The sequence below is a fragment of the Cydia pomonella genome, chromosome 20 (assembly GCF_033807575.1).
Source record: "Cydia pomonella isolate Wapato2018A chromosome 20, ilCydPomo1, whole genome shotgun sequence".
Taxonomy (NCBI): domain Eukaryota; kingdom Metazoa; phylum Arthropoda; class Insecta; order Lepidoptera; family Tortricidae; genus Cydia; species Cydia pomonella.
In genome coordinates, this window is record NC_084722.1 from 7006373 (window position 1) to 7031629 (window position 25257).

Here is a 25257-nt window from a genome sequence, read left to right on the forward strand (position 1 = left end):
TAGGCGATACGCGAATGAATAGAGAAGTAGCAAGCTGCCACCGCCAGGCAGGCGCGGCGCGCGCGCTGGCGGCGGCTGGTACCGCTCCCGCACCCCGCTTGTACACCCCGCTCCCTACACACTGCTCCCGATATGTTAAGTTTTTAATAAGCTCGTTATTTTTTTGGATGTTTTTATAGTTGGATTGAAATAAAACTGTGATCTTAATTCAATAAATAAAATGGATAGAGAAATTTTTCACAGCGAGTAAAAAGGCAATTTCTGAAAATAGTATAGTTACATGGTTTTTTTTTAGATTTTCATTTTGTAGCTATAAAACGGCAATAAAATGGCATTCCAGTGGAAAAATTAGACGGAGTAATTTTCCGATCCAAGACACGTCCAAAAATTATATTTTATTAATATTGGTATTTCTGCTGGGATATTTTTTTGGATATTTCATATATTGTTGTAATACGTTACATGAATATGTCTGGTGAAGAAAGTTTGAACGGAGCATTTTTCCGTAAAAAGATATTAACGATTTAATACTTTAGGTATTTACTTAAATCCTATTATTATTATTCTTTGGAAATTAAGACAATACTTTTTATTTATTGATACTTTATCATACTGTAAAGTTTTTTCTGGCAGAGGAGTTACTGCGGGGTCCACTACCTTTCTTTCCTACACTATTAAATATTTATTACATTCTGTTTTTTAGTATTTGTTGTTATAGCGTAATCAGGATCCTTATTTAGTCTTAGGGGTGACAGGACTGAAAAGGTTCTGATCTATATTATAAATGCACCCTTACTTCCAGTAACTAAACACTGCCATAGTTCATTTGGCTCGTTCAGTTGCCCAACACAAGAGTTTAGCGCGCTTGCCGGTCCACTCAGTGCGTCTCGATCGACGGCGGCAGGCGCACGTCTAAGTTCAAAATAACTTGAACTTTCGCAATAACTTTTAAACTTTTAAGTGCGAGGACGACCGGTTAAAAGTAAGTCAAGTTTACTGTTATACGTTTTTTTATATTTTGTTGTTAAATAAAAAAAGGATTTAATATCGGGTTTTGTGAGAAAACTGTAATGAACGGAAAAACAATACCGATTCAATACAAGGTTGAGCAAGAGGAAAATTGATTTATGAATGAAATGTTTTTCATCAATACTGTTATAATTGTAATGGAAAAGTAGCTTGATACTTCATTCCTATAGTTCTATAACTGTTTAACTACAAACAACAAAACTACTAATAAGATGTTTGAAAACCCTGTTAATAATCGGTAATTATATGAACTAAATTACCTAACATAAAAAGTTAAAGACTTGTGGTGAAATTTTTACTATAATTTGTTACAAAATGTTATCATCTAAACTAGAAACCTAGATAAACAAAAATATTTTATTCGGAAGCCGCCACACACTCCGCGAAACACAAATGTAATCCGCATGAGCATCGCCACAAACTTATTAGAAAAAACATAAGAATTTTCCCCAAAAGACAATAATATATTAAATGATTGATAATTAGAAACGTCGTGTACGTTTCTAATCATCAGTCATCTAATGCATAGTACGGGAATTATTTCAAATAAAATATTACTCATAAAGGAAAAAATACGTGTGTGGCATAAATGCACATCTGATTGGTTCGACGGCAAATACGACAAATAAGATGTTATCTATGCATGCGAATAGATAAAAAAAACCGGACAAGTGCAAGTCGGACTTGCCCACCGAGGGTTCCGTACTCTATAGCATAAGCATAAGTATAGCGGCAACAGACATACATCATCTGTGAAAATTTCAACTGTCTATCAGTTTATGAGATACAGCCTGGTAACAGACAGACACAGACGGACGGACAGCGGAGTCTTAGTAATAGGGTCCCGTTTTACCCTTTGGGTGCGGAACCTTAAAAAGTAAAAATAATAGGAACTTACCGCTACTGTCTCCTTGGAGTTCTTCAAAGGTTTTTACATTCACAATAGATTGGTCGAAATTTAACGAATTACTCACGGAATACCCAACATTAAATTTCATCATTGGAGATGGAACCATTGCCAAATTTTGCTATGATTTCAAGTTTCAAGAATTCAAGGAATCACATTAATAAAATAAAAATTCGTGATTCTTCTGCCGGAGTACTTTTATTATTTATTAAATAGCTTATTCAATTAAATAAACATTTAGGCACATATTCACTTCTGTATTGTTTATGACTGACATGACATGTCACTGTTTGCTTAAAAGTTACCTGTCAGCTTCAATAATAATAGTTTTACACAACGAAGTAAACAACGTGAAATGAAATAAAAAAGTCGTTTACGTCATCTCAGTACGCCAAGGAATGCAACAGTGTGTGGAAGGGACACAATAAATATCACAAGTCCTGCGAAAATATGACGTCGAATGTGGCGCCGCCGCACTTGGTTGATGCCTAGTAGCTGCAAAGTTTAGCTTAGACTGACTTTATTTATAAAAAATGTATTTTCTATTTACTAACAAGGTCATTCAACATACATTTCTATTAGGACCTAAATATGACTAATATATTTGCTTATTTACAAAAACATTACAATAAAAATTGCTGGTGTTTGTGGCAGTTTAAACAAGAAACGCAATATTTCTATATCATATGTTTATTAAAACAGAGACCGCGAGAATAACGAATTACTCTAATCAGATATTTCTTTATTGGTCATATTGGTGTAAATATGCGGTTTTTCTGACCTCAGAATAAGCAAATTAAATCTCAAACAAGATATATCCTCGACCTACATAGCCCAGGAACCGGCATTTCATTTCGATTCGGCGACTTGGAAATTTGAGCAACATTCTAATATGGCGAAATGCTTTAACTACATAGGTAAACCTTTATATACTTCAAATATTAACACTACTGAACGTTACATTTATTATAAATGGACGTAGTTACGCGAAAACGTTCCAACCCACAAGTCACTCGAAAATGAGTTACCATAACCAGGGTACTATTTTTGACATATTACATCATGTGCACACAAAGATGCTAGTATTTTTTAGGTTAGTTTCATCAATAAAGTTTGACCCAAATGTTCCAACCCACCATTATGCCAAGGACGTGTACTCAAAATAAAGTAAAAACATTACATGCATACTGAAACATATTGTTAAAAACTCTTAATAGAATAACATATCGTTATAATGTTCCACTTGTCTTGGAACATTATACTAAATTCAAAAAACGCACATTTAATTGTTTCTTAAATGATCCATGTGGATTGGAACGTTTTTGCAAAATCTTTATACATTTTTTATTTCTGCAAAAATGTTCCATGTAATTTGAAACCTTTTAGATTAATCCATACTGGGCCCTTATTCGACATGCTAAAAGTGACGTTTCGTGTTGATTTCCATTTGATGTGAGAAATATTGTGACTTGTCGAATTGCTATTATCACCACCTGTCAGTGAACAATATCCACACTAGAGGCGGGGCGATGTACCGGAATAGTTTTTGGAACAGGTTATTTGTAATAGACTACTTTTAGCTTGTCGAGTATTTAAAAGTACGGACTTTGATTTCTGAAATAAAACAAATATGAAACATTTATCACCTCGTACCTCCATTCTTACCGTTACTTTAGGTAAAATAAAATTTTGTTAACAGATGGTCGTCTGGGTGTCTGTTGTATCTAAAAATAATGTAATAATATATAACAAAAATATGACAATAGATTCATCACGCCTTCACTCATTACGTCACCATATTTCCGACCCTTACCGAAATAATAAGTCGATATTTGTATAAATAATCCTTATTTGTAAGACGCCTAAGCACGGCAAATACGTAAACTGCCTATTGGGGGTCATACTCGTAAAACTGGTATTTTAGACGTACTTTTGGTACGAGTAACAGAGACGTACTTTTGGTACGCAGTCCCAGCTCTAGTCAGGATTCTAGTTGTCAAATATAAGCGTGTCGAATACGTATTAGTTAACTGTCAAATGAAATTAGATCAACGGTAGACTTTTTTGTCGATGGGTATGGCTGCCATGTTTGGATTTATGACATTTAAAAGGGGATCCTAAGGCAGAGAGTAGTTTTCTCTGTACGATTTTGATTCTTCTACTGGACGCAAGATGGAGTTAGCTGCCAAATTCCGATCAGGCTGACGCAACTAGGTAGAAAAAAGTTTTGTATGGAATTTGTTTCGCAAATCATTGCCAACGAATAAAAAGAAAACGTCAGTGCTATTTATTTTGTCAAGTTTACATCAAGTCTACTGTCAGCCTAATTGCTTTGTTTGTTTTGAAGGCTTCAATGTTTTGTTCGGGTATTTCGTGTAATTTCTTTATTATTTAGTGAAAAAATCGAAAATAGTCAACCGTGATCAGAGTAAAGAGCGAGTTTGTTACAATGCCAGCGAGAAAACGGTTTACTAAGTGTGAAATATGTGGCAAGCGAGCCACTAGAGAAAATCACGAAAAAAGGGATTTTATGGCGAAATTTCCCTTGGATGAAGACTTACCAGTATTGCTTTAGATACTTTTGACCTTATTTTGGGTCAGCAGGCTATAAACACATCGAAAATTAGATATTTTACATTATTTTTCGTTGTGAACTAGGGATGTACTATAACTATCGATAACTGTAGTTTTATTTGTATATCAGTGTAAATAATTAAATTAAATATGTGAAATTTCCTTAGAACTAGCATGCAATATGACCATAATTAATTCGTCGAAGATTAATAATGCATAAATTATCTATTACTTATGCATTAATGGTCATTAGTTAACATATTTTTTTTATCTAGTGATTATTTAATATATTAACCTAAAATGTAAGAAAATTAATCTCTGTTTTTATGATAAATAAAGAAATATTATAGGACATTATTACACAAACTGACTTAGTACTAAAGTATGAATGGCATGTGTTGTGGGTACTTAGACAACAATATATATATATATACCCACAACACATGCCATTCATACTTTTGTACTAAGTCAGTTTGTGTAATAATGAATATATATATGTGCATAGTCCTAATTTATAAGTATTTATAAATATATAGGAAATACCCATGTCTCAGGAACAAATATTCATGCTCATCACACTAATAAATGCCCGTTCCAGGATTTGAACCTGGGACCATCGGCTTCATAGGCAGGGTCGCTGCCAACAAGGCCAGACCCGTTCTCATGATTAACAGACATATAAATACATAAAAAGTTAAAGCATTGATAAAGGGTTGTTGATAACTGGATGCCGAAAAACACGATTTATAGATGCATATTAGCGCGAAATAATCAGTTAATCATCTCATTAGCAAACACATGGAATATAAACTGTAGATAAAGTCATGTTTTTCCAAGGCTGTATGTTTTCAGATGCAGGCAGTGGGCCAAATTTGTTGGGAACGAAGACCTGATACATCTTCCCATAGAAAAGTTACATTTATTCAAACATGTATGTGCACATCATTATGAAAATCAAGCATTTAATAAAATAAAAAAACACGACTTAAAAACTGTATTAAAATAATTCGGGTCCACATTAAGCCCGACCAGATAGTGGTCCAATTAAGAACTATCCACTATATAACATACAACTTAAATGTGGACTCGATGCTAACCTGATTTCGAGTACAAAATTTGTAGACAGGAGCCTATGTTTCAACCCTCCCCATTTTATCGATATCGATAAGAATCGTGAGCGTGTAGCGTACTACACTATTTAAATCGCTTATGTTGGTACTATGGTTCTTTGACAGTTCTTTGTCGTACATTTTGGTAATGATTTGCGAAACAAACTGATTCCACTCACTAGTATGGAAGTCCCGTCTCTTAAAACGTAGTGATTATATGCTCTTTGACAATGACATGCAGTTGCGTCGATGTAGATCTATCATAAAAACGTACATGTGACGCATGTGACAAATGAAAAAAATATCTTGACAATTAACATAAAGCAATACAATACCACAAAATGTCAACAAGAAAACAGATTTATTATAAAAATACAAATTATATACAAAGCTTCATTTTAAAACCAATGGTCGTGGGTTCTAACCCCGGCTCTTAACAATGTGCATCTTGTAACATGTACCGATTGCTTTTCAGTAAAGTAAAATATATTATCATGAGGAAGATGGAGTATCCCCAATAAGGTATATTTTCCCCTCTGGGTTAGAAGGTCAGATAGTAGTGAGACAGGGAGATATAGTGAAGAATGCGGAAAAACAAGCATTTATTGTGTTGTTAGGCTAGTTTTTTTTTTCAAAATTTGAAAACGAACGCAACAGCATGCTCGAAGCCCCCTGTGAGTCAGAATCTGTTAAATTTAGGCTTAAGACGAAACAGGAGCTGAGCCCGTACACAAATTTGAGATTTTTAGGTAAAAGGTAAAAAATATCGCCGTCGCGCTGATGAGTGTGGCACCCCGTACCTAGCTAGAGACTATCCCTTGTGTGTGTACCAACAAACCAAATTTTAGACAAATATGATACGTCTTCTTCTTCTTTGTCGTTGTACTCTTTGCAGAGCGTCGTGGTCAACTGCTGATATCAGGCGCAGATGTTGCTTGCCGTACGATTTCTCGCCATTTTTCGCGGTTGGGGGCCAGTCTGGCAAATGCGTTCAGGGGACCCTTCATGGCAGATTTGATTTGGTCAGTCCATCGCATAGATGGCCTTTTGCGCGGTCTTTTTCCGTTTGCTCTACCCTGCACCACTAGACGCTCTATGGAGTCGTTGTTCCTCCTCGAGACGTGACCGAAAAAACTGAGTATGCGGGTCTTTACGAGAGTCGGAAGGCGCTGCTTGATACGGAGTTCTTTAAGGATGGAGACATTAGTCCGAAACTCGGTCCAGGATATCCCCAGCATTTTCCTCCAGCACCATATTTCTAGGGCGTCTATCGTCTTCTCCTCTGTCTTTCGGATAGTCCAGGTCTCCGCAGCGTATAAGAATATAGGAAAAACGAGGGCCCGTACAAGCCGAACCTTCGTGGTGTTTGTGACGTTTCGGTGATACGTAGCCTATACGTAAAAACTAGCCAAGACAAATCCTTTATAATTTCAGGATTTTCTACACAGCACAGAACATGGCACCCATATAGATCTCAATTCCGTTGTCGGCGAGTCAACAACAACACATATTCCTAATATTGAACTTAATTGGCTCTCATTTCACATTTATGTTTTAAATTAATTATAGGCATAGACATACCATATCCTATTGTAAGTACAAAGTTTCAGAGCTATCTAGCTAGCCGATTTAAAATGAGAGCGAAACTACATTTGTATGGAGAACCGAATTTGCTGCGGACGCACAATGTAGCATAATCGGATTAGGACCAACCTCGAAATCTCTGTAACAGTCATGAAATTTATTATGTATATAAATTAAAGGCCCCTTTTTCATGCCCAAACCATTTAACATTTGGGGACCTCGAGGAATCCGAGCCATCTTGGAAAATGTGTACCATCAACACAACAGTCAACATTAAAACTTATTAAATTCTACACAAAAAAGTCCTCGATATCTTTGCGGAACAATACATCTTGTTATAGAGAATACTTGCTGAATCTAAGTTTAACGCTTATACACTTCCAGGGGACATTCTCTTAAAAAGAAACTCGGAGGAATATGAATTCTATTTTTAACTATACATTTGTACGTGGTCTACCCCAATATTAACATTTTATTCTACTGCGACTACACCAGAAAGAAGGGTTATGGGTGTAAGTACTGATGTTTCAGTACACCCAGTAGCTAGGTATTAGGATACTGGACGGATTTTTTTAAATGACGTATCGTTAGATTCCTCTTGCCATTCACAACCTACTTTTACTTGTTCTATTAAAGAAAAATCAATACAGCCGCCTTAAGAGGACTCCGAATATTAAATCATATTTTTTCTTCTAGCGCCTAAACTATTGAGTCACAGTATCACCCTGATCAGTAGATCCACAGTTAGTATACAAGTGCTATGCAATACAAAGTTACTAAAATTAACGGAAGAAAAAAGTTTAGGGCTAAATAATACGTCATTTAAAAAATCCGTCCAGTATCCTAAGCTACAGGCTGTCCTGAATCCTCAGTACTTATACCCATAACCCTACTTTCTGGTTAAGTTGCAGTCAAGTAAAATATTGATATTGGGGTAGATTATGTACAAATGTATAGTTAAAAGTGGAATTTTTATTCTTCCAAGTTTCCTATTAAGAGAATATCCCATGAAAGGGTATAAGGGCTAAATCTGGGTTTAGCAAGTATTTTTTAAAGCAAGATCATTTTTTTTTTCGCAAAGATGTCTAAAACTATTTTATGTAGAATTTTATAAGCTTGAATGTTGCCTTACACGATTATTGAATAAAGAACGTAGATTTAGAGTAAAACGCGAATTTCTCCTGGATGGTCCACATTTTCCAAGATGGCTGCGGTTCCTCGAGGTCCCCAAATGTCAAATGGTGTGGGCATGAAAAAGGGGCCTTTAACGTATATACATACCAAATTTCATGACTGTTCAGACATTTCGAGTTTGGTCCTAATCCGACTGTGCTAATGCCACTATGTACGTAAACTGTAACTGTACTGCGGACTCAACCTTCACGTTATAATTTTTTAAGTATTAACGTTGACATAGTAACGAAAATAATAAACACGTCAATTGAAGTAAACAATATTATTATATGCAAGAAAATTTTGCAAAATAGGTACATTAATGATTAATATGTAAAACACCATTAATTATTGAATTAAAATTATGATTTTGTGTTAAAAAATATGAGACCAATGATACAGCCCGATTACACGGGCTACATATTAAAAATAATTATCATGGAAACAGTAAATATACACAGGTGAACAAAGTTATAGTAAAATAGGTGCATAATTTCAGAGCTTGCCTGGCCCACCTGTACCACCTACCATGACCACGGCCGTCTCCTACTATTATTTTTTCTAATATCTATGGCCTTACTAGCGAACAGTATTCCATGTTCTTGATCCAGAATTTAAACCCTTAACTACATATTTGTGGCACTTGGGGTTGAATTTGAAACTCTAGGGCACTAGTGTGGCTCTATGAGAGCGCCTTATATAGGCTTCTGGTGACCAGAGGATCAGCATTGTTAACCAGCGCGGAAATGCACCCAGCCTTCTGAGCACCCTACCGAGCGACCAGAATATAGGGCAAATATATTATGTATACGTTTTTGACTTAAGTGTTTTTATCATGTTTTATATTTAAACTTACAGATGTCGAACTACCAGCAAAGTTTTTGAAGAGGTGTAGTTTTTATATTTCCTGGTACCAAACTGATACAGGAAATTGGAACATCAGTAAATAATCTACACCGAAGACAATGAAATATAGTCACATAACACTTTAATGTTTTATTTTATTAAAGAAATCGGTAAAAAAATGTGTTAACTGAAAAAGATAAATTTTATTTTATTTGTAGTTGAATAACAAAATATGTATTTAATCTCCTTTTAACATAGGAATTCTCTTTGTGTAGGTACATATAAATAATAGGTACTTAGGCCTTGGTAAGTAATATAGACAGTACAGTAGGTCTTATCTTAATAATTTGTGATCTCATACATGCGTTCCGATATATCTGATGGCGACTGTACATACAATGGGGTCGCGTATACGAGTACAAAGAGCATTAAAATAGTTGTTGATAGACCAAGTGAGCGAGGTACTATGGTACCTATCTTTATATCAATTTTATGCATTATGTAATAGCGCTATACAGAAAAAAAATTTGACAAATGTAGTATTATTTTTATAGTAATAAAGGTTATTCATGAACCATCTCGTAATTTAAAAAAAAACGGACTTTATCTCTAAATCATATGCCTTATATTTACAGATGTGTTAGGTTACAACTTGGTTCGTGAACGTGGTTTAGAAGCAACTTGAGACTGGGTGCGGAGTAAATTGCATCAATTTTTTTTACAATTTTGAGCGTTTATAGGAGAATATGTGGAGCGAGCATTATTCGACGTGTAGGTGTGGGTTCAACTGAAAGATCGCATGTCAATAGTTCTTTATTGTCGTTAAAATTCAATTAATAATCGCCTTTATCGACCATCAACTGTGTGGTCACTTTTTAATTGATTGACGTTGTCAGGTACAGTTTCACTACTCGCCGCCGCATTGTTCATAGCGCATTACTTATCCTATCGAATACAAGATGTCGCTGATTCCTGTAAACTTATGTTTAAAAAAAAAAGACGCTTTACTCTATTGCCATATATTGTAGGAAAGGAAGGGTATTCCCTGTCGTACGTCAAAAAATCCAAGATGGTGCCCAAGCCCATGGACAAAAAAGTCTAGCAATAAAATCAACACTTGTCAAAATTTGACATTAGCAATCCACAGTCAGGTGACAATCAAATCAAACCGAACCACTTCGAGTTCAGAGCCATTTCAAACTATATAGTAGTAATAAACAAAGTTGATTTTTGTTTGATTATTTTTTCTATGAATGAGTTTTGATTGTTCCAAATGATAATATCCACAGTTGATAAAATCAACACTTGATACAATCAACATGCGATAGAATCAAGTGTTGATTTGATGTGGACGCGAAATTTGACAGTTGTGCATCTCGAATAAGGCCCCTGTTTTTTTTAAGCTGCGAAGACTGTTCTAAATAAATTGGAACGTTTTATTATAATATATTATTTTCTAATTTTTTGCTATAAACGATCCACATATACTTGATCCGGGATACAGGTGTCTATAATAAAGTATCGGATGAGCATAATGATTTCATTGTAGAGATTATTAACAAACTTCCTAAATATGAATCTCATTATAGGAGAGATAAAAATAACGACGCTTTATACATGCAACCAGGAATGACAGTAGCAAAAATTTATGATTTATATAAACAGAAATTTACACTTAAATATAACGATGAGCACAAATGTGTTTCTTTCGAATCTAAAAAAGGTATTTCTTACCAAATTTAATCTAAGATTCAAATCGTTAAAAAAAAGACACATGTAACAAGTGCGATAAATTTCAAATGAGAATTCGTGATGCCAAAAGTGCCGATGTAAAAGAAAAAGTAGAGGAAGAAAAAATACAACATTTAAGCGTGGCCGAAAATTTGAGACAGCAAATGAAGAGAGATTTTGAGCAAGCACAAAATTCACCCTCAGTGGAATGCTTAACCTTTGATTTGGAGAAAACATTGCCTTTACCCCGCATTCCGACGAATATTGCATTTTACAAAAGGCAGTTGTGGTTTTACAATAGTGGTATCCATAGTGCATCTAATGATACTGGGCATTGTTATGTATGGGTAGAAGGAGAGGCAGAAAGAGGTGCACAGGAAGTAAATTCGTGCCTAATAAAATATATAAATCAAAAACTAAAACCCACGGCTGAACATTTAATCCTATGGAGTTGATTGCTGTGGTGATCAGAATAGAAACATCAAAATCGTCCTAATGATGAAAGCCATCTTAAGCTCTCATCCAACCCTGAAAACCATATAATTCCGATTCCTTGAGTCTGGCCATACTTTCTTACCAAATGACGCAGATTTCTCAAAAATTGAAACCGCACTCAAGCACCATCAACGCGTATATACACCTGAAGAATACATCAATATTATTAAAACCTGTAAAAAAGTTAAACCTCTTCAAGTTTACAAAATGACAAAGACTGATTTTTTTAGTACAACTAAACTGGAAAAGAAGATTAGCAATAGGAAGAAGTTTACGTTAGTTTAAGTTAGTTGGCTACATACAAAAGAAATTAAGTTGGATAAAGATAAAATGTTTTCTATTTTTATGCGGTCTACGATGGAAGACGATTTCAATGAGTTGAAAATTGATAAAAGAATAAAGCGAGAACTGCAATACATAAAAGAATCTGAATTTTGTTTATTGTGGCCTAATGGCAAACCGATTGCTCCAGCGAAATTAGTGGACTTACAATCCATGTACCACTACATACCTGAGGATTGCCTTCAATTTTATAGAACGCTTGATGTTGATGGGTTTGGTGGAGTTCCGGACTTCGAGATCATAGAATACGATGATGATTGAATGTTTAATATAAGTTTTTGATAACTTTTGGAACCATATCAGCTAATTTTTGGCATAGGTTCTAAGCTCAAAAGATCACGTCCTATTTTTTTTGTAATACATTTTCAATTTTTTTTGTTGTTTTTGTATGTTCCTCATTGTTATTTATTATTTTACATATTAAATTTATTTTAGATATATTTTATAAAAATAATACACTTAAATTCGTTTTGGAACGTTTATGCATAATTGCTATTTAACAAGGTTCATACAAAATTAAATTTAGCAAAAACGTTTCAAACTCGTTTTACCTATTTATATGCCCCTTGTATTATGTATTTACAAAAAATATGCATATCATTCCATAACCAGTTTGGCATTCCACAGTAAAACCAATAGTATTTGCCTGAAATAATTACAGGGAAAAAGTGTACCGCTAAAACACAAAATTGCGTTTATCTCAAAATGGGGTCGCTGTGGGTTGGAACGTTTTCGCGTAACTACGTCCAAATAAGAACTGATTTCATTCGTTTCATCTCATAAATAAGATGATGAAATAGTAAAGCATCATTCATATTCGTAAAGAAGACTGTGCTACTTTCTAGACATTTTTTTTTTTGGTTTATGGGAATGGCTCTGGCTCTGGCTTTCTTGAAAACAAAATGGCGTAGGAGTACATACTTTCCCGCCGGTCGACAGATGTCTTAGGTCAATTATAGGTAGGGTAGGCTAGGGTAGTTCGGGACATTGGCTAAACAATGTCCATCTTAGCGAAAAAAAAATTGCAATGAATAAGTAAAGTTTTTTCTATAGATAAATTTTGCGAGTTTCCTTTAAAAGTTTAATGTCTGTCAGTAGGTAGGTATTTCTAAACCAAGTTACATAGTTTTAGTTAAAGGCCCAAGTTATTAGAGAAACCAATTTCTTCAAGAATTGTCATTATCTCTAAAATAACACCGAATTCAGAAAACTTTGTATGACATTTTAGTCTCATGCAGTCAAGAATACACGTTTAAAATCTGTCGTGTCATATGAGCCCACAGTGTATAAGTGACACGATAACACAAATAAACTAAAAAATATATACAATTCATTTGATTGTATGCGTTATTTCAAATTGTACACAAATAAATATGAAATGGGCTTTACTTAAGTTTTTGCCTGTTCTTATCAATTTACTTATCAATTTCTTTTAATATTTTAATGATACCGGGTAAAGTACCTGTTTACTAAATGATAATTATCGGACATTTTCTAATCTTGTTTTACTCATATTGGGGATTTCCTGAAATTGTTCTCATTTTATACATAAAAACAAATCCAGGCCTTATCCATTACAAGATTGAGTAGAGTCTGCCGAAGCTCACTCTGCATGGTATTTGCAAAGACAAAGTGTGGCGCTGCCACCATTAATGATATTTATAATGACACCTCCTTACTGTGCTCTATACCAGTAAAAAAAAAAGTTAGCTTAGACGTACTGTAACGTGTTTATGATAATATCAAATTAAATTGCCTAGATAGAGAAATTCAACCTATACAAGGTGTAACAAAAATAGTGTGGATCCATTTAAGGACATATTCGGTATCGTGTTCTGATAAAAAAAAAATAGAGGATTTAATTTTGACGCAATCATTTTTGGACTTTGTATAAAGGGTTAGCCAATTTAAACGACTTGCCCCGTAGTAAAAAAAATGTATTTGCATAAAAAAAATCTTCTACTATTTCACAGAACAGAACACAATATTAAAATACCCTTAAGAGGGAAGAATAGCTTTTCGAATCTAACGAAATAACGGTAATTTTTCTATGAAATTCCATTTCGGAAGAAAACGTTTTCCACTAACTAAATCTTAACAAATCACTTTGATTTTGATGTCGATCGCTAGACCATAATTTATTCTAGGTTTATGGGTTTCGCTTTTTTGATAAAAAAAATCTCTTTTCGTATGGACGATCACGTGGTATACCTCCCTCTTCCATTCTCTCTTCTTCTCTTCTCCTCATACGGATCCCCACTATTTTTGTTACACCCTGTATAGAGAACTGCCGGAAATATTATTATATTTTTGACCAAGCTGAAACGGTTTTGCTCGCGCTTTTCATTTTCACTGAAAACAAAAAAAAAATAGACATTTCATCATCCTTGCAAGTCTCACTTGCCCTAAATTTAAAATAATCATACGCCAAAAATAATATATTTTCATTCAAATCAGGTTTAGAAAAATGTTCTTCTTTCTAGAAAAATAAAGAAACCTGGATTAGACTCGTACTTATTCTACGCGCATATTGTAGGTACCTATACAATGTATGAACGTGACACTGAAAACATACGTCACTCTATGTACACAGCAATAATAACTGAAGATCTTATCGAGTCTTAAAGCAATTATCAACACTTTACAGGAAATGTTAGGTACAGACATACACATACATACGCTCACACACATGCAGGATATCCTCGTTAAACTTTCCATACTTAGAACTTAACGTTCGATGTTTCCAAGTCTTTATGCCGACCGACCAAGTACCTAAACCTAATAAAAAATTATCGTGATAACCAATAACAACAAGTTAAGTCCTGCGTAAGTAAAATTTTCAAAATTTATTTTTAACTTTAAAAAAGACCTATGACTGACTTGATCTGATATCTCCAGATAGCCAGTTGTACGAAATACTCGTACAAATCACACCAACTGGACCGACCGACTTTCACACCAATAAAAAATCGGTAGTCTGTGCCCTACACTCTTATAATGTTAAAAAACTATAACTATTTAGGCAGTGTTCATCTTTCGCTAAAATTAGGTAAGACTTTTCCAACAAATATTCAGCTATCTATCGCTATATTTAAGTTAGACTTTTTAGACAAAATTTTTGGGTTTTTATGCCACACCTTACACTCCTTAAGCTGATGACCAGTAGATCAGATCCAGAAACCAATACCGACGTCACCTTCTCCTGTTCCTTGTCGTCTGGAGATTGGTTGACAGCACAACATCAATTGTTCTCGATGTCAACTTTCTTCTGGCTTCAAAGCAATCTATAATGCCTTGGTTGCACGCGGTTACGCTACCGAGGTGTTACTAATTAGTTTGCTGTATTTTTCAATGACGTGATAATAAATGCGATAGATGGCATTATTCCGACGTTCTCCGACATATTCATATAAAAAGAATAACAGACGCTGCAGACGTCATAGGCATCTGTAGATCTGACTCGCTCAACGATTAGTATTGCGATACAGCAAGAAATTGTTTCATGCTGTATGGTTTTCATTTGTTTATTTATTACGAGACTAGAATTATTACATTTACATGGACATATGGAATTATTATAAGAGTTAGCTCAGTTATTTTAAGTCGAATATTGATATGTTAGTCGATCCGCTAAAGCGTGTGGTTCCTTTTGAAACTACTCGCTGTGGAGCAAAATATATCGAGCAATATTCAACTTAAAATACGTGAGTGACCCGTTTTAGTATACCTACTTATATTTAGATTTTAACTTTTGTATATTAATTATTTAATTCCGATATAATATATGATTTACCAAAATTAACTTGTTATCAGAATGACGGCAGCCACTTTAGTTCAGCCCACGGGTGAACTGTGGAAGAAGACCAGAATCGAGCTGAATGAAGATCAGAACACGAAGGACCGCGATCTCGATATCATCAAGGAGTGGCTGAGAAAGCAGCCGCATCTGCCGGATGAGTTTGGTGAGTTGGTACACCCATCATCTATCACTGGTTTGAATGTAAATGCTTCACTTGACGATGAAAATACAATAATCACTATGCCTAGGATTTGAGGAGTTCCCTCGATTCCTCATGGATCTCATCCTTAGAACGTTTTCTCAAAAATGGGACCAATCGGTCCTCATCGGTTGAGAAACAACGGAGTTGAAATGTATGTAGGTGATTTACTCTTAATGCACTTCTGATAGTGTCAATGATAATGATTTCATGATATATGACGTATAGAAATGGTTACGTTGGTATTGTACACTTATACAATTTTGATTCTGATTAAAGACCAAATTCCTATTTTGTGATCGACTTTAAATGGTGGGATGGTTTAAAAAAAAATGTTATTGGCTGAAGATTTATATTTTAATAATGATATTTTAGGGTCTGGGGATCCCTCAAGTGGTGAACCATTTCACTTTAGATTTTTCTTAGGCGTGTATAAGTTTGGTGAAGGATTTATTCTAACTTTCACGCAAAAATAAAATAAAAATAAAATAAAATACAATTATTCTAACTTAAAACAAGGTAGGTGTTTAATATAAGTGGATGATACTTATGTAATGAAATAATGTTTTGCTATTTTCCATTTATTATTCATTACGTGTAAAACCGGATAGATACTTTGAACTCATCTATGACATGACTTTACAAATTAGGTACATCTTTGCATCTAATAACGAGGTGAAGATGTAATATGCTGTAACTTTGAGGATTGCAGTTTTGTGGAAATATACTTTTAAAGAAGTATCAGATCATATTTTTATGCTAGCTATGTTTGCAGTGCTTTTGGTAACTTTTAATTTAAACGTCAAACTTCTACAAAAATATGACGTTTACTTAACACTTGTACCGTCAGGGCTATTAGAAGCACTGCAAACATAGTTTAGTGTGACTCTAAAAGTGAATGGAACAGTAAATTAATAAAAAGGAACTAAAGAGCTACTAAGGAGAATCCCATAAAAAGGCGAATGCTATAGCATGCGTGTCACGAAAATGGGGGCACAATTGTAGACTTCACAGCATGATTTTTATTTGCTATAAAACTATGGAATATAACAGTATGCATTGTATGATTTTGATGACTGGTAGAGGAAATGTTGGTGAAAACTATCATACTGTGTCAAAGGGGATTGGTAAGCATATGAACGCAGAAAATTAAAACGGATAACGAATTCAATCCGTTTTAACGCGTACATGCTGCGTCACCACGAGTAGTACAAAAACGGATGTTATGCAAACCGCGTCCACGAACGTGTTAAAGTTTATAATTTAATATAAACTATTATAAGTTGATTGTGGTTTAACAAATAGCAACTTATTTAAATAAAAGGAGTTTAACTAATGTCAATAAGTACTTAAATTGTAACTAAAGCGCAGCAGTTTGCAGCAACATTGCTCATCGATCGAAAACTGTTATCGTTATCGCTTTGCACAGTTTGTTATCTAATCAGCCATTACCATTCTTTGAAATTAAGTGACATACATATATGTACATATATTATCTTGTTGGACATCCACAATTTTCCTAGAACTATAGTATTTTTCACATAACTTGCGTACGGTGACAATCAATCATCAATCATCACAATCGGTAGAGTCTGTTCGGAAAGAGAAGAGTTGTGGAATGTATTGAGCGGATTGAGCCCCATAAATTTCACGATTCTTCTTTTTCCGCACAGACTACATGTTTCGCGTTTAAAGGTTATAATTTAATGAAATTACAATATATGAAGATAAAAATTGTATGAAGATGAAAGCTGTCACCGTACCCTTGGGTACCACTTTTGGAAAAATACCATAAATAATAAAAGTTATTGAATGTTAAAATCGTGAAAGACAATTTGTCTAAAAAATTTACAGTAGTTATCGCTACTTTTATGATAAGTTTCAATGTCCGTTCCAATAAAATGTTCATTTTACGGCCTTTTTCTCAAACTTTTTGATCATGGTTTTAGTGTGTAATTGTTATATTAACTGGTATACTTCAAGAAGGCTAAGAAGTAGCAAAAGGGTATTCTTTCTCTGCTATCTTAGAATTTTTCCCTTATGCTATCTGCTTACTGCGTTCTTTAACAAATATTCTGTTGTATAGAATACATTTCGCGGCCCGCCTGATTTCGTCTCATTTGCACAGGAGACTGATTTTTGAATTTCGACTATCCTCACTACTTTAAATTCTTCTAATAAATTTGAAAACGATTCATCAATACCACTAGATTCCCAAATTCTATCCCTCGTAATTCGAAAATCAGCATTTCACTGTTTTCCACCGATATTCGAATGACGAAATCGAGCGATTTAAGTTCAAAAATCGCCCCCTAGTCATTAACTGACTTGCTAACATTCCAGACGAGCAATGCCTACGTAACTTCCTCCGCGGCTGCAGCTACTCCCTTGAGAAGACCAAGCGCAAGCTGGACATGTACTTCACCATGCGTGCCGCGTGCCCCGAGTACTTCTGCAACCGCGACATGAGCCGGCCGGAGTTGATCGATCTGGCTAACAGAGCGTGAGCATCAATTTTTTTTTACTAGCCTAATTTATAGTTCCATAGCTAGCAATGGCCTGCCCTCGTTTTCTCCACTCGACCCTGTCGTTGATATTTTACCACAATTTTGGAAAGAATTCCGATAGAAGATCGTTCTTTTCGGTCTGCTTGCACCCCGGCCTATACCATCTATATGGTGTTCCTTGGGTCCTACTCAGTAACCATTTTGACCCATATTTTTGGGTGCATCTATACAATATAGATAGGTACTCTTCATTGCATTCCTTAATAAAAAAACAGTAGCTATACATTTTTTTAAAGATAAAAACAAGGGCAGAAAACAGGCGGTAGAATTGCTTACAACGAAATCTTCTAGAATTAAGGATCACAATACCATGCCTCGAGAAATTGGTGCAGCTTATTAAATCTTAAGTATTGAAATGAGACGTGAAATTAAAAGGGTTATACGGTACGAGTATTCTTATCAAATTAGTTAAAGGGATAGGTACTAAGTTTTCTATGAAATCAAAATTTGAGCATGATTATGGTTATATGTCAACAAACATGTAGACCAGCCATGTTACAGCTGCTTTGAATGAAAATATCCTATATTCAACATATGTATAATCTTTTTTTTTTAAATCCCGTTTCAGTCAAGGCCCACCGCTGCCAGGCCTAACCCCGAACGGTCGTCGTGTCACTATCTGCAGAGGTCAGTTTGAACAAATATAAAGAACTCAAATTGTTTTGACAGAAAGCTCATTTTTGTTTGATTGACGTGGTTTTCCAGTTTAATCATGTATGACAAAGACCCTTATGCCATTGACAACCATTTTTTAACTAGTGACGCCAAACTACGAGTCAAGGTGAAACGTTTAAAGATGTTGCGATTGCACACATTTTGGAGTGGGTTGAATCTGCGTTTCTTAAATGAGTTTTTTTTGTTTTAGCAAACTTTTAGCCGCATTAAGTGATGCGGCTAAAACTGTATGCAGTACTTGATAGGAACTGTGTCAGTAATTGGTATCTTTAATCTGACACTCATAGCAATATTTAAAGTTAAAAGCAGGCATTGACGTAAACGAGTAAAGATTGTTTGACCTTTGGCCCAACAGTTTCATACTCGGTAGTTAAAATTTATATTTTCTTGTTTTTAAATGACAAATTTACATTTCCAGGAATAGACAAGAACGTTGACACCCATCAGCTGATCGACGCGTTCAAAATGGCGATGATGATCGGCGACGTACGACTGAAAGAGGAGATAGAGGGAGTTGGAGGAGATGTTTACATTCTAGACGCTTCCATCGTGGCCCCAAGCCACTTGGCAAAGATTTCACCCACCGCTGTGAAAAAGTTCTTAATTTGTGTGCAGGTAATTATGGAAGCTATGTACATAATGCAATTTGGGGCAATTGCTTCCGTAGGATACTTGAACCTACTAGATGAAAATATGTAGGGCCTTTCAACTTAACTGCACATTTTAAAGAAAGGAATGGGAATGCCATACTTGAATTAATAAGTATGAAAAACAAGCATTTGAAGCAATTTTTCCATAGCTTTGGTGGTGGCTCTTTGGCATAGCTGGTTGGTGGTGGTTAATTTGAATTAACTTTCCCTTTCAATGCTATATTAGTTATTACGGCTGAGGAAAAACAAATGCACAGGTTTGCCATATAAGATGTTGGAAAGTTCGGCACAAATTATGTTAACTAAATTTTTCAATCTTCTCATCACATCTCAACTACACTTTATACAAGAAAAGAATTCCATGATTTATATAACAAAAGAAAAATGCAAATATGTTATCCCATTTAATTCCCATTAAGCCCATCATAATAATAATGCCTTGACATAACCACAAGTTGATATATTCCAAGGTAATCAAAAGTGAGAAAAGTGCCCGTGCGCAACTCTTAATTTACACCTTGGCCTTGGTTGAGAAACTTGCACTTAAGAGTAAGTTTCAAGGTGAAACTCAAATGTGTGTTGAAATTACACATCATTCTGATGGTCACTTACATGTGAATGGTAAAAAACTGTAATTATTAAAAATTTTTAGAGTTGTGAACGTTTTAATGGACATGTTGCAATTTATTATAATCTGTGCCTCTAAATTCAATTCAATTCATTCATTTATTAATAAAATCATAGTTTTACACGTAATAATAGTTGCAATAATTTAATATTTTACTTAAATTACAATAAATTATTATACAGTCACAACAGGACTCATGTGATAAGACAGTTGAATTTTTCAAAGGTGATATATTTCTGTTGCCGCTATAACAACGAATACTAAAAAACAGAATAAAATACATATTTAAGGGGGCTTCCATAAAACAAACGTGATTTTTTGCCGTTTTTATAGATAATGGTACGGAACCCTTCGTCCGACTCGTTATTGGCCGATTTTATTTAAGTTTTAATATCTTCATAGACTCGGCTTTAGATCTTTGAGCCGACATTTTTTTAATTTTGCTAACCGTGTGCGGGATGATCAGAGTTCTTTGCGATGCCTGAGGTTGTATTTGGCTTCCCCAGCATTAGACTGGAACGTTTCAAAGTTGAACCCTACCTATTTAGCTACCTTTGCGATATAAAGGCCCGGTAGTGCAAGGATTTTATTACTGTAGGATGACTCACGCTGAGTAGAATTGTAAAGGTCCAGGCCAAGGATTCCGACTTTTTGGTTTCTATCGTGAGTGATCAGTGATCTTGTGACGCTTTCTATAGAAAACTGACGTGCCGGATTTGTTGGTCCGGACCCGGACCTTTCTAACGTGAGTCATTCTTTGTGTCCGTCCCATCCCATCCACACCCGCCCATCCGTCATAAATAATAAAAAAAATTATGAATATTTTCAGTCTCTGGGAGATTTTCTTTCATATGACATTTATAAAGTCACTGAAAATGAAGTAAAAGTTACTAATAAGACCTTAAAAATAATGTCCTACCTAATACTTTTCAGTTTTTTATGATTACGAAAACTAGTATGTATTTTTGACTATAGAGAGTAAGAGTATTTTTATTGTGTTATGTTATATTTACTCACGGACATCTGTCTGGGACATCATCAATCTGGGACATATTTCAAAAGAATGCGTTGAGCACGCGTAGGGTTGGACTCCTGACGCTTGAGTTTTGTAGAACATCTCTGAAGTTATAAAATTATTCAAACATTTTATTTTATTTCAGGAAGCCTACCCAGTGAAGCTGAAAGAAGTGCACGTAGTGAACGCGTCGCCACTCATCGACAAAATCATCAACTTCGTGAAGCCTTTCCTCAAAGAGAAAATCAGGAAACGGGTAAGAACTGCATTTGAACGTAGAAAGCAGAAAACCATGGCTAGCAATCTGACTTTGTGTTCTTATTTTTTCTTTCCGTTACCCAAGTTAAGAACACTGGTGATACAAATGCGTATGATTTCAATAAGCTGGAAAACTAGATTGGGAGAAGTGTGAACTGATGTAAAGGGGCCCAGTGTTACAGTTCGCAAAAGCTGACAATCACGAATGACAAGCGGGCATCTCGCTAATTTTTGCCCAGAACGTGCAAGTTGTGGAATGAGCTACCTTCTGAGGTGTTTCCCTTCCGCTATGACATGGGGTTCTTCAAGAAGCAGGTATTTAAGGTTTTCAAAGGTTGGCAACGCATAAGTGGCTCCTCCGATGTTTGCTTATGTCCATGGGCGGCGATGACTGCTTCCCATCAGGTGGCTCGTCTGCTCGTTTGCTATCCGGTGAACAAGTAATCAGTGGGCCCCTTAAGTCACGACCAGAAATTAGACCACAGTTATCCTTCACTTTCGCGCAAGGAAGAGATTTTTTATGGACATCATCTGTGTATGTGCAGACTGTGCAGTTGAACTAATATAACATTCTAAATAGTATACATAAGTATGGTACCAACTAATGTAGCACACATACTCGGTTTGAGCATTATCTGCTTTAAAAACGCCTCGATAAAATAGATGAACACTAGACAGTAATATCACAAACCGTACACATTTTATCTTTCAACTAAGTTTCATTTAAAATAATTATACAAAGGGCAAAATGGACAACATTTCAAATTAAATAATTAATTAATATGTATTTTTAAATATCTACTTAGTTATTGAATCTTCAGAAACCTTTGAATGGCGTAATATTTACGTCATAATACCTAGGTTACTATCATCAAAGGTATTGTAATTTAAACACTATCTATTAATCATTTCTAGATCTTCTGCCACACCGACCTGTCGACTTTGTACGAACACGTCCCACAGGAGATGCTCCCGGAAGAGTATGGTGGCAACGGAGGATCCCTTGCCGATATTAACAGTAAGTTATATATTAGTAAATTATTAGTAAACCTTACCTTACATAATACATATATGTTCTTTTTACACTTACTTTTCTAACGGCAACCGTATTTCCACGTTTAAGGTCTCGGGTTCAAATCTCGGTAGGACATTTTATTTGTAAGGTTATCACGAATATATTTGTTCCTGATTAATAGAGGCTTCCTAGGTATTTAAGTACTTCTCTATCTATTATATATGTATATTACCTACAACACAAGCATTATTGAGCTTTCTCTAGAACTACTTAGGTCTCAAGGAGCGTTTCAACTGCTTAAATTCTGTAAAGGCTCTCGCGCTGTCTGCTTATTTCCGCCCCATCTCCTTTTATAACACTTCATTTATTTTTCAAGCTATCTGACTCTGGAATTCTTTACTGTTGGCATGAGACGCGCTCAATCTCTTGCTGCTTTCAGAAAATGACTTATAGAACATTTTCATAATTTATCGCTCCCTTAGTGTTTGTACATACGAGTAGTTATTTTTACTATCGAGCTGACATGCTTTTATATCTATGTCTATTTGAATTTCTTATGTGTGTATCACTCACTGTAATTGCATGTGAGAATGTAGGCTTCACAGCGTTTTTGCAACACCTACTTTTTCCATAAATTTTTGGGTTGTCTGGAAGAGATCGCTTTTTAGCGATAAGACTGCCTGTTTTTTGCCTCTACATTTTATCAATTGTTTTTTTTTTCTTTTCCTTTGTGTTTTTTTACTGAGGTGTGCCAATAAAGAGTATTTTATCTATCTTCACACTCTTAATGATTTTTAAAGTTAAAACTATCCTTTGTTTTTCCCCAGGACTCAAACTATCTCGTATCTCTTAAATTGGTTTGCGAGTGAGGTTTAAGAGTGAGGAGATTAAAAAAAAGTTTTTGCTCATATTTTAGATGTTTTTACTTCAGAATGCGGCTAATATGCTATCATAAATGAGTTCGGCATCTACGATTTACACAAAAACGATACCAGACTTGGCCTAGTAGCTTAAATTATAGTTATTTTTAATAGGCATTAAATAGGCAAGGAACAGTGGACTCTATTTATTATAATCATGTATTCCAGGGGTGGCCAACCGGTCGATCGCGACTGTTAGTCCAGTCGATCGTGGCAAGGCAAAAAATATAAATACGTAGACCAGTTTAATTTAAGGTTTTAAGAAGTATGTAATTGGTAGATCGCACAGGGTTTCGTTAGTAAACAGGAGATCTTGGGTGAATTGGGTGACCTCTGATGTATTCGATTGCATTCAATATGATCCCCATTTAAATGGATTTTTTTTGATAGTAGCATAAGAAAGGTTAAAGTGCTTCTCTTTTAAAATATCACGAATAACTATAACCTAAAAGTTTACCGAAGCATGGCAGGCGAAGCTGACCGAATACACGCCCTGGTTCAAGGCCTAATGAATAACTATAACCTAACCTTAAATTTACAGAAGCATGGCAGGCGAAGCTGACCGAATATACGCCCTGGTTCAAGGCCCAGGAGTCAGTGAAGGCCAACGAAGCACTCCGGCCGGGACGGCCCACCAACTACGACGAGCTGTTTGGCATCGATGGCTCTTTTCGACAGCTCTCTATAGACTAGATGTGTTCACGTCTGGACGCAGTTTGGCGTAAAGAAATTACTTTAAGGACTTTCTCATTCAAGTGGTGGCGTAACGCCAAAAAAGTATTGACCTTTTTAACCAGTGATTGGAAATATTTTGTGGAATCAAAACTTTTAAATTTTACAAAAGACGAAAAATGCACGTGCTATAATAATGATGCAAGCGTTCAAATGTGGCTTCACTAGGTCTAGCTCAGGTGCAGCGCGACAGTATCTCATCTGCGAGATAGATTACCACTCTTATTATCTCGATATCAATTAGAGAGGAACGGGTAGTCTCTCTCGCGGAAATACTGTCGCGCCGCTCCTTAGGCCTACAGCAGCAAAGAATAGATACCATACACCATAGAATTTGAGACGAGTACCGCCGTGGCCACCCGGTCTAGTGGTCAGGATGTTAGCCGCGTAAACTGAAGATTCCATTTCGATTCCCGCCTCGGCCACCGGTGGAGTTGGTCACTTTTTCTTTAGTGTATGATATCTATATTTCAGTTTATAGCAGTAAAGTTCCTTAAAACACAAGCTAAATACATATAATATGGCTTGCATCTTTACTAAAATACTTCTTTAAACTGAGTACTAAATTGTGACGTATGCATAGCTCACTGTGGCGATCTTTTTAGGGCTTTGTAATTGATTTAAGACTGTAATTTTAAGATAAACAGAAGGATATTTTGAACTTAAGTCCGTTGTCTTAAATAGTTTTTTTAGTTGCTTATATTGAATACCTTTTTTACAGTGGCTTAGGGAAATTATGTGTTTAAAAAGTGTTACATTTATGTTTTTTATTTGTATTTCGTGATATTAATGTTGTAAGGGCTATTTTCTTTATATCCTTATTTTACGTCTATTGCGTATATTGAAGTGGGTAAAATAAGGTTACCGTTTACTTTAATATCATCCTTATAGCTACCCTACTTATTTTTAGGTTTACTCTTTCAGTTTTATAATAAATATCGATTAAATATAAATTTGTTTATTTTTTTTTTACTTTATGAATATTCAACTTCCTTAAACCAGTTACCAT

General features: G+C 35.1%; 1 protein-coding gene across 1 annotated transcript; it reads left to right on the plus strand.

Annotated features, from left to right (window-relative positions):
• Nucleotides 1-822: 822 nt before the first annotated feature.
• On the plus strand, nt 823-25201 carry LOC133528901 (alpha-tocopherol transfer protein-like). The gene is made up of 8 exons (XM_061866402.1): nt 823-982; nt 15604-15752; nt 18132-18291; nt 18924-18982; nt 19449-19645; nt 21469-21579; nt 22497-22599; nt 24058-25201. The coding sequence occupies exons 2-8, from the start codon at nt 15605-15607 to the stop codon at nt 24207-24209; spliced, it is 930 nt and encodes a 309-aa protein (XP_061722386.1). The 5' UTR covers nt 823-982; nt 15604; the 3' UTR covers nt 24210-25201.
• Nucleotides 25202-25257: the final 56 nt, after the last annotated feature.

Bases quoted from the DNA above. Each gene is read 5' to 3' on its own strand.
- LOC133528901 (XM_061866402.1), top strand. From the start codon at position 15,605: ATGACGGCAGCCACTTTAGTTCAGCCCACGGGTGAACTGTGGAAGAAG. The intron at 15,753-18,131 runs GTGAGTTGGTAC...CTAACATTCCAG, and splicing joins GCATCTGCCGGATGAGTTTG to ACGAGCAATGCCTACGTAAC. The intron at 22,600-24,057 runs GTAAGTTATATA...TTAAATTTACAG, and splicing joins ATCCCTTGCCGATATTAACA to AAGCATGGCAGGCGAAGCTG.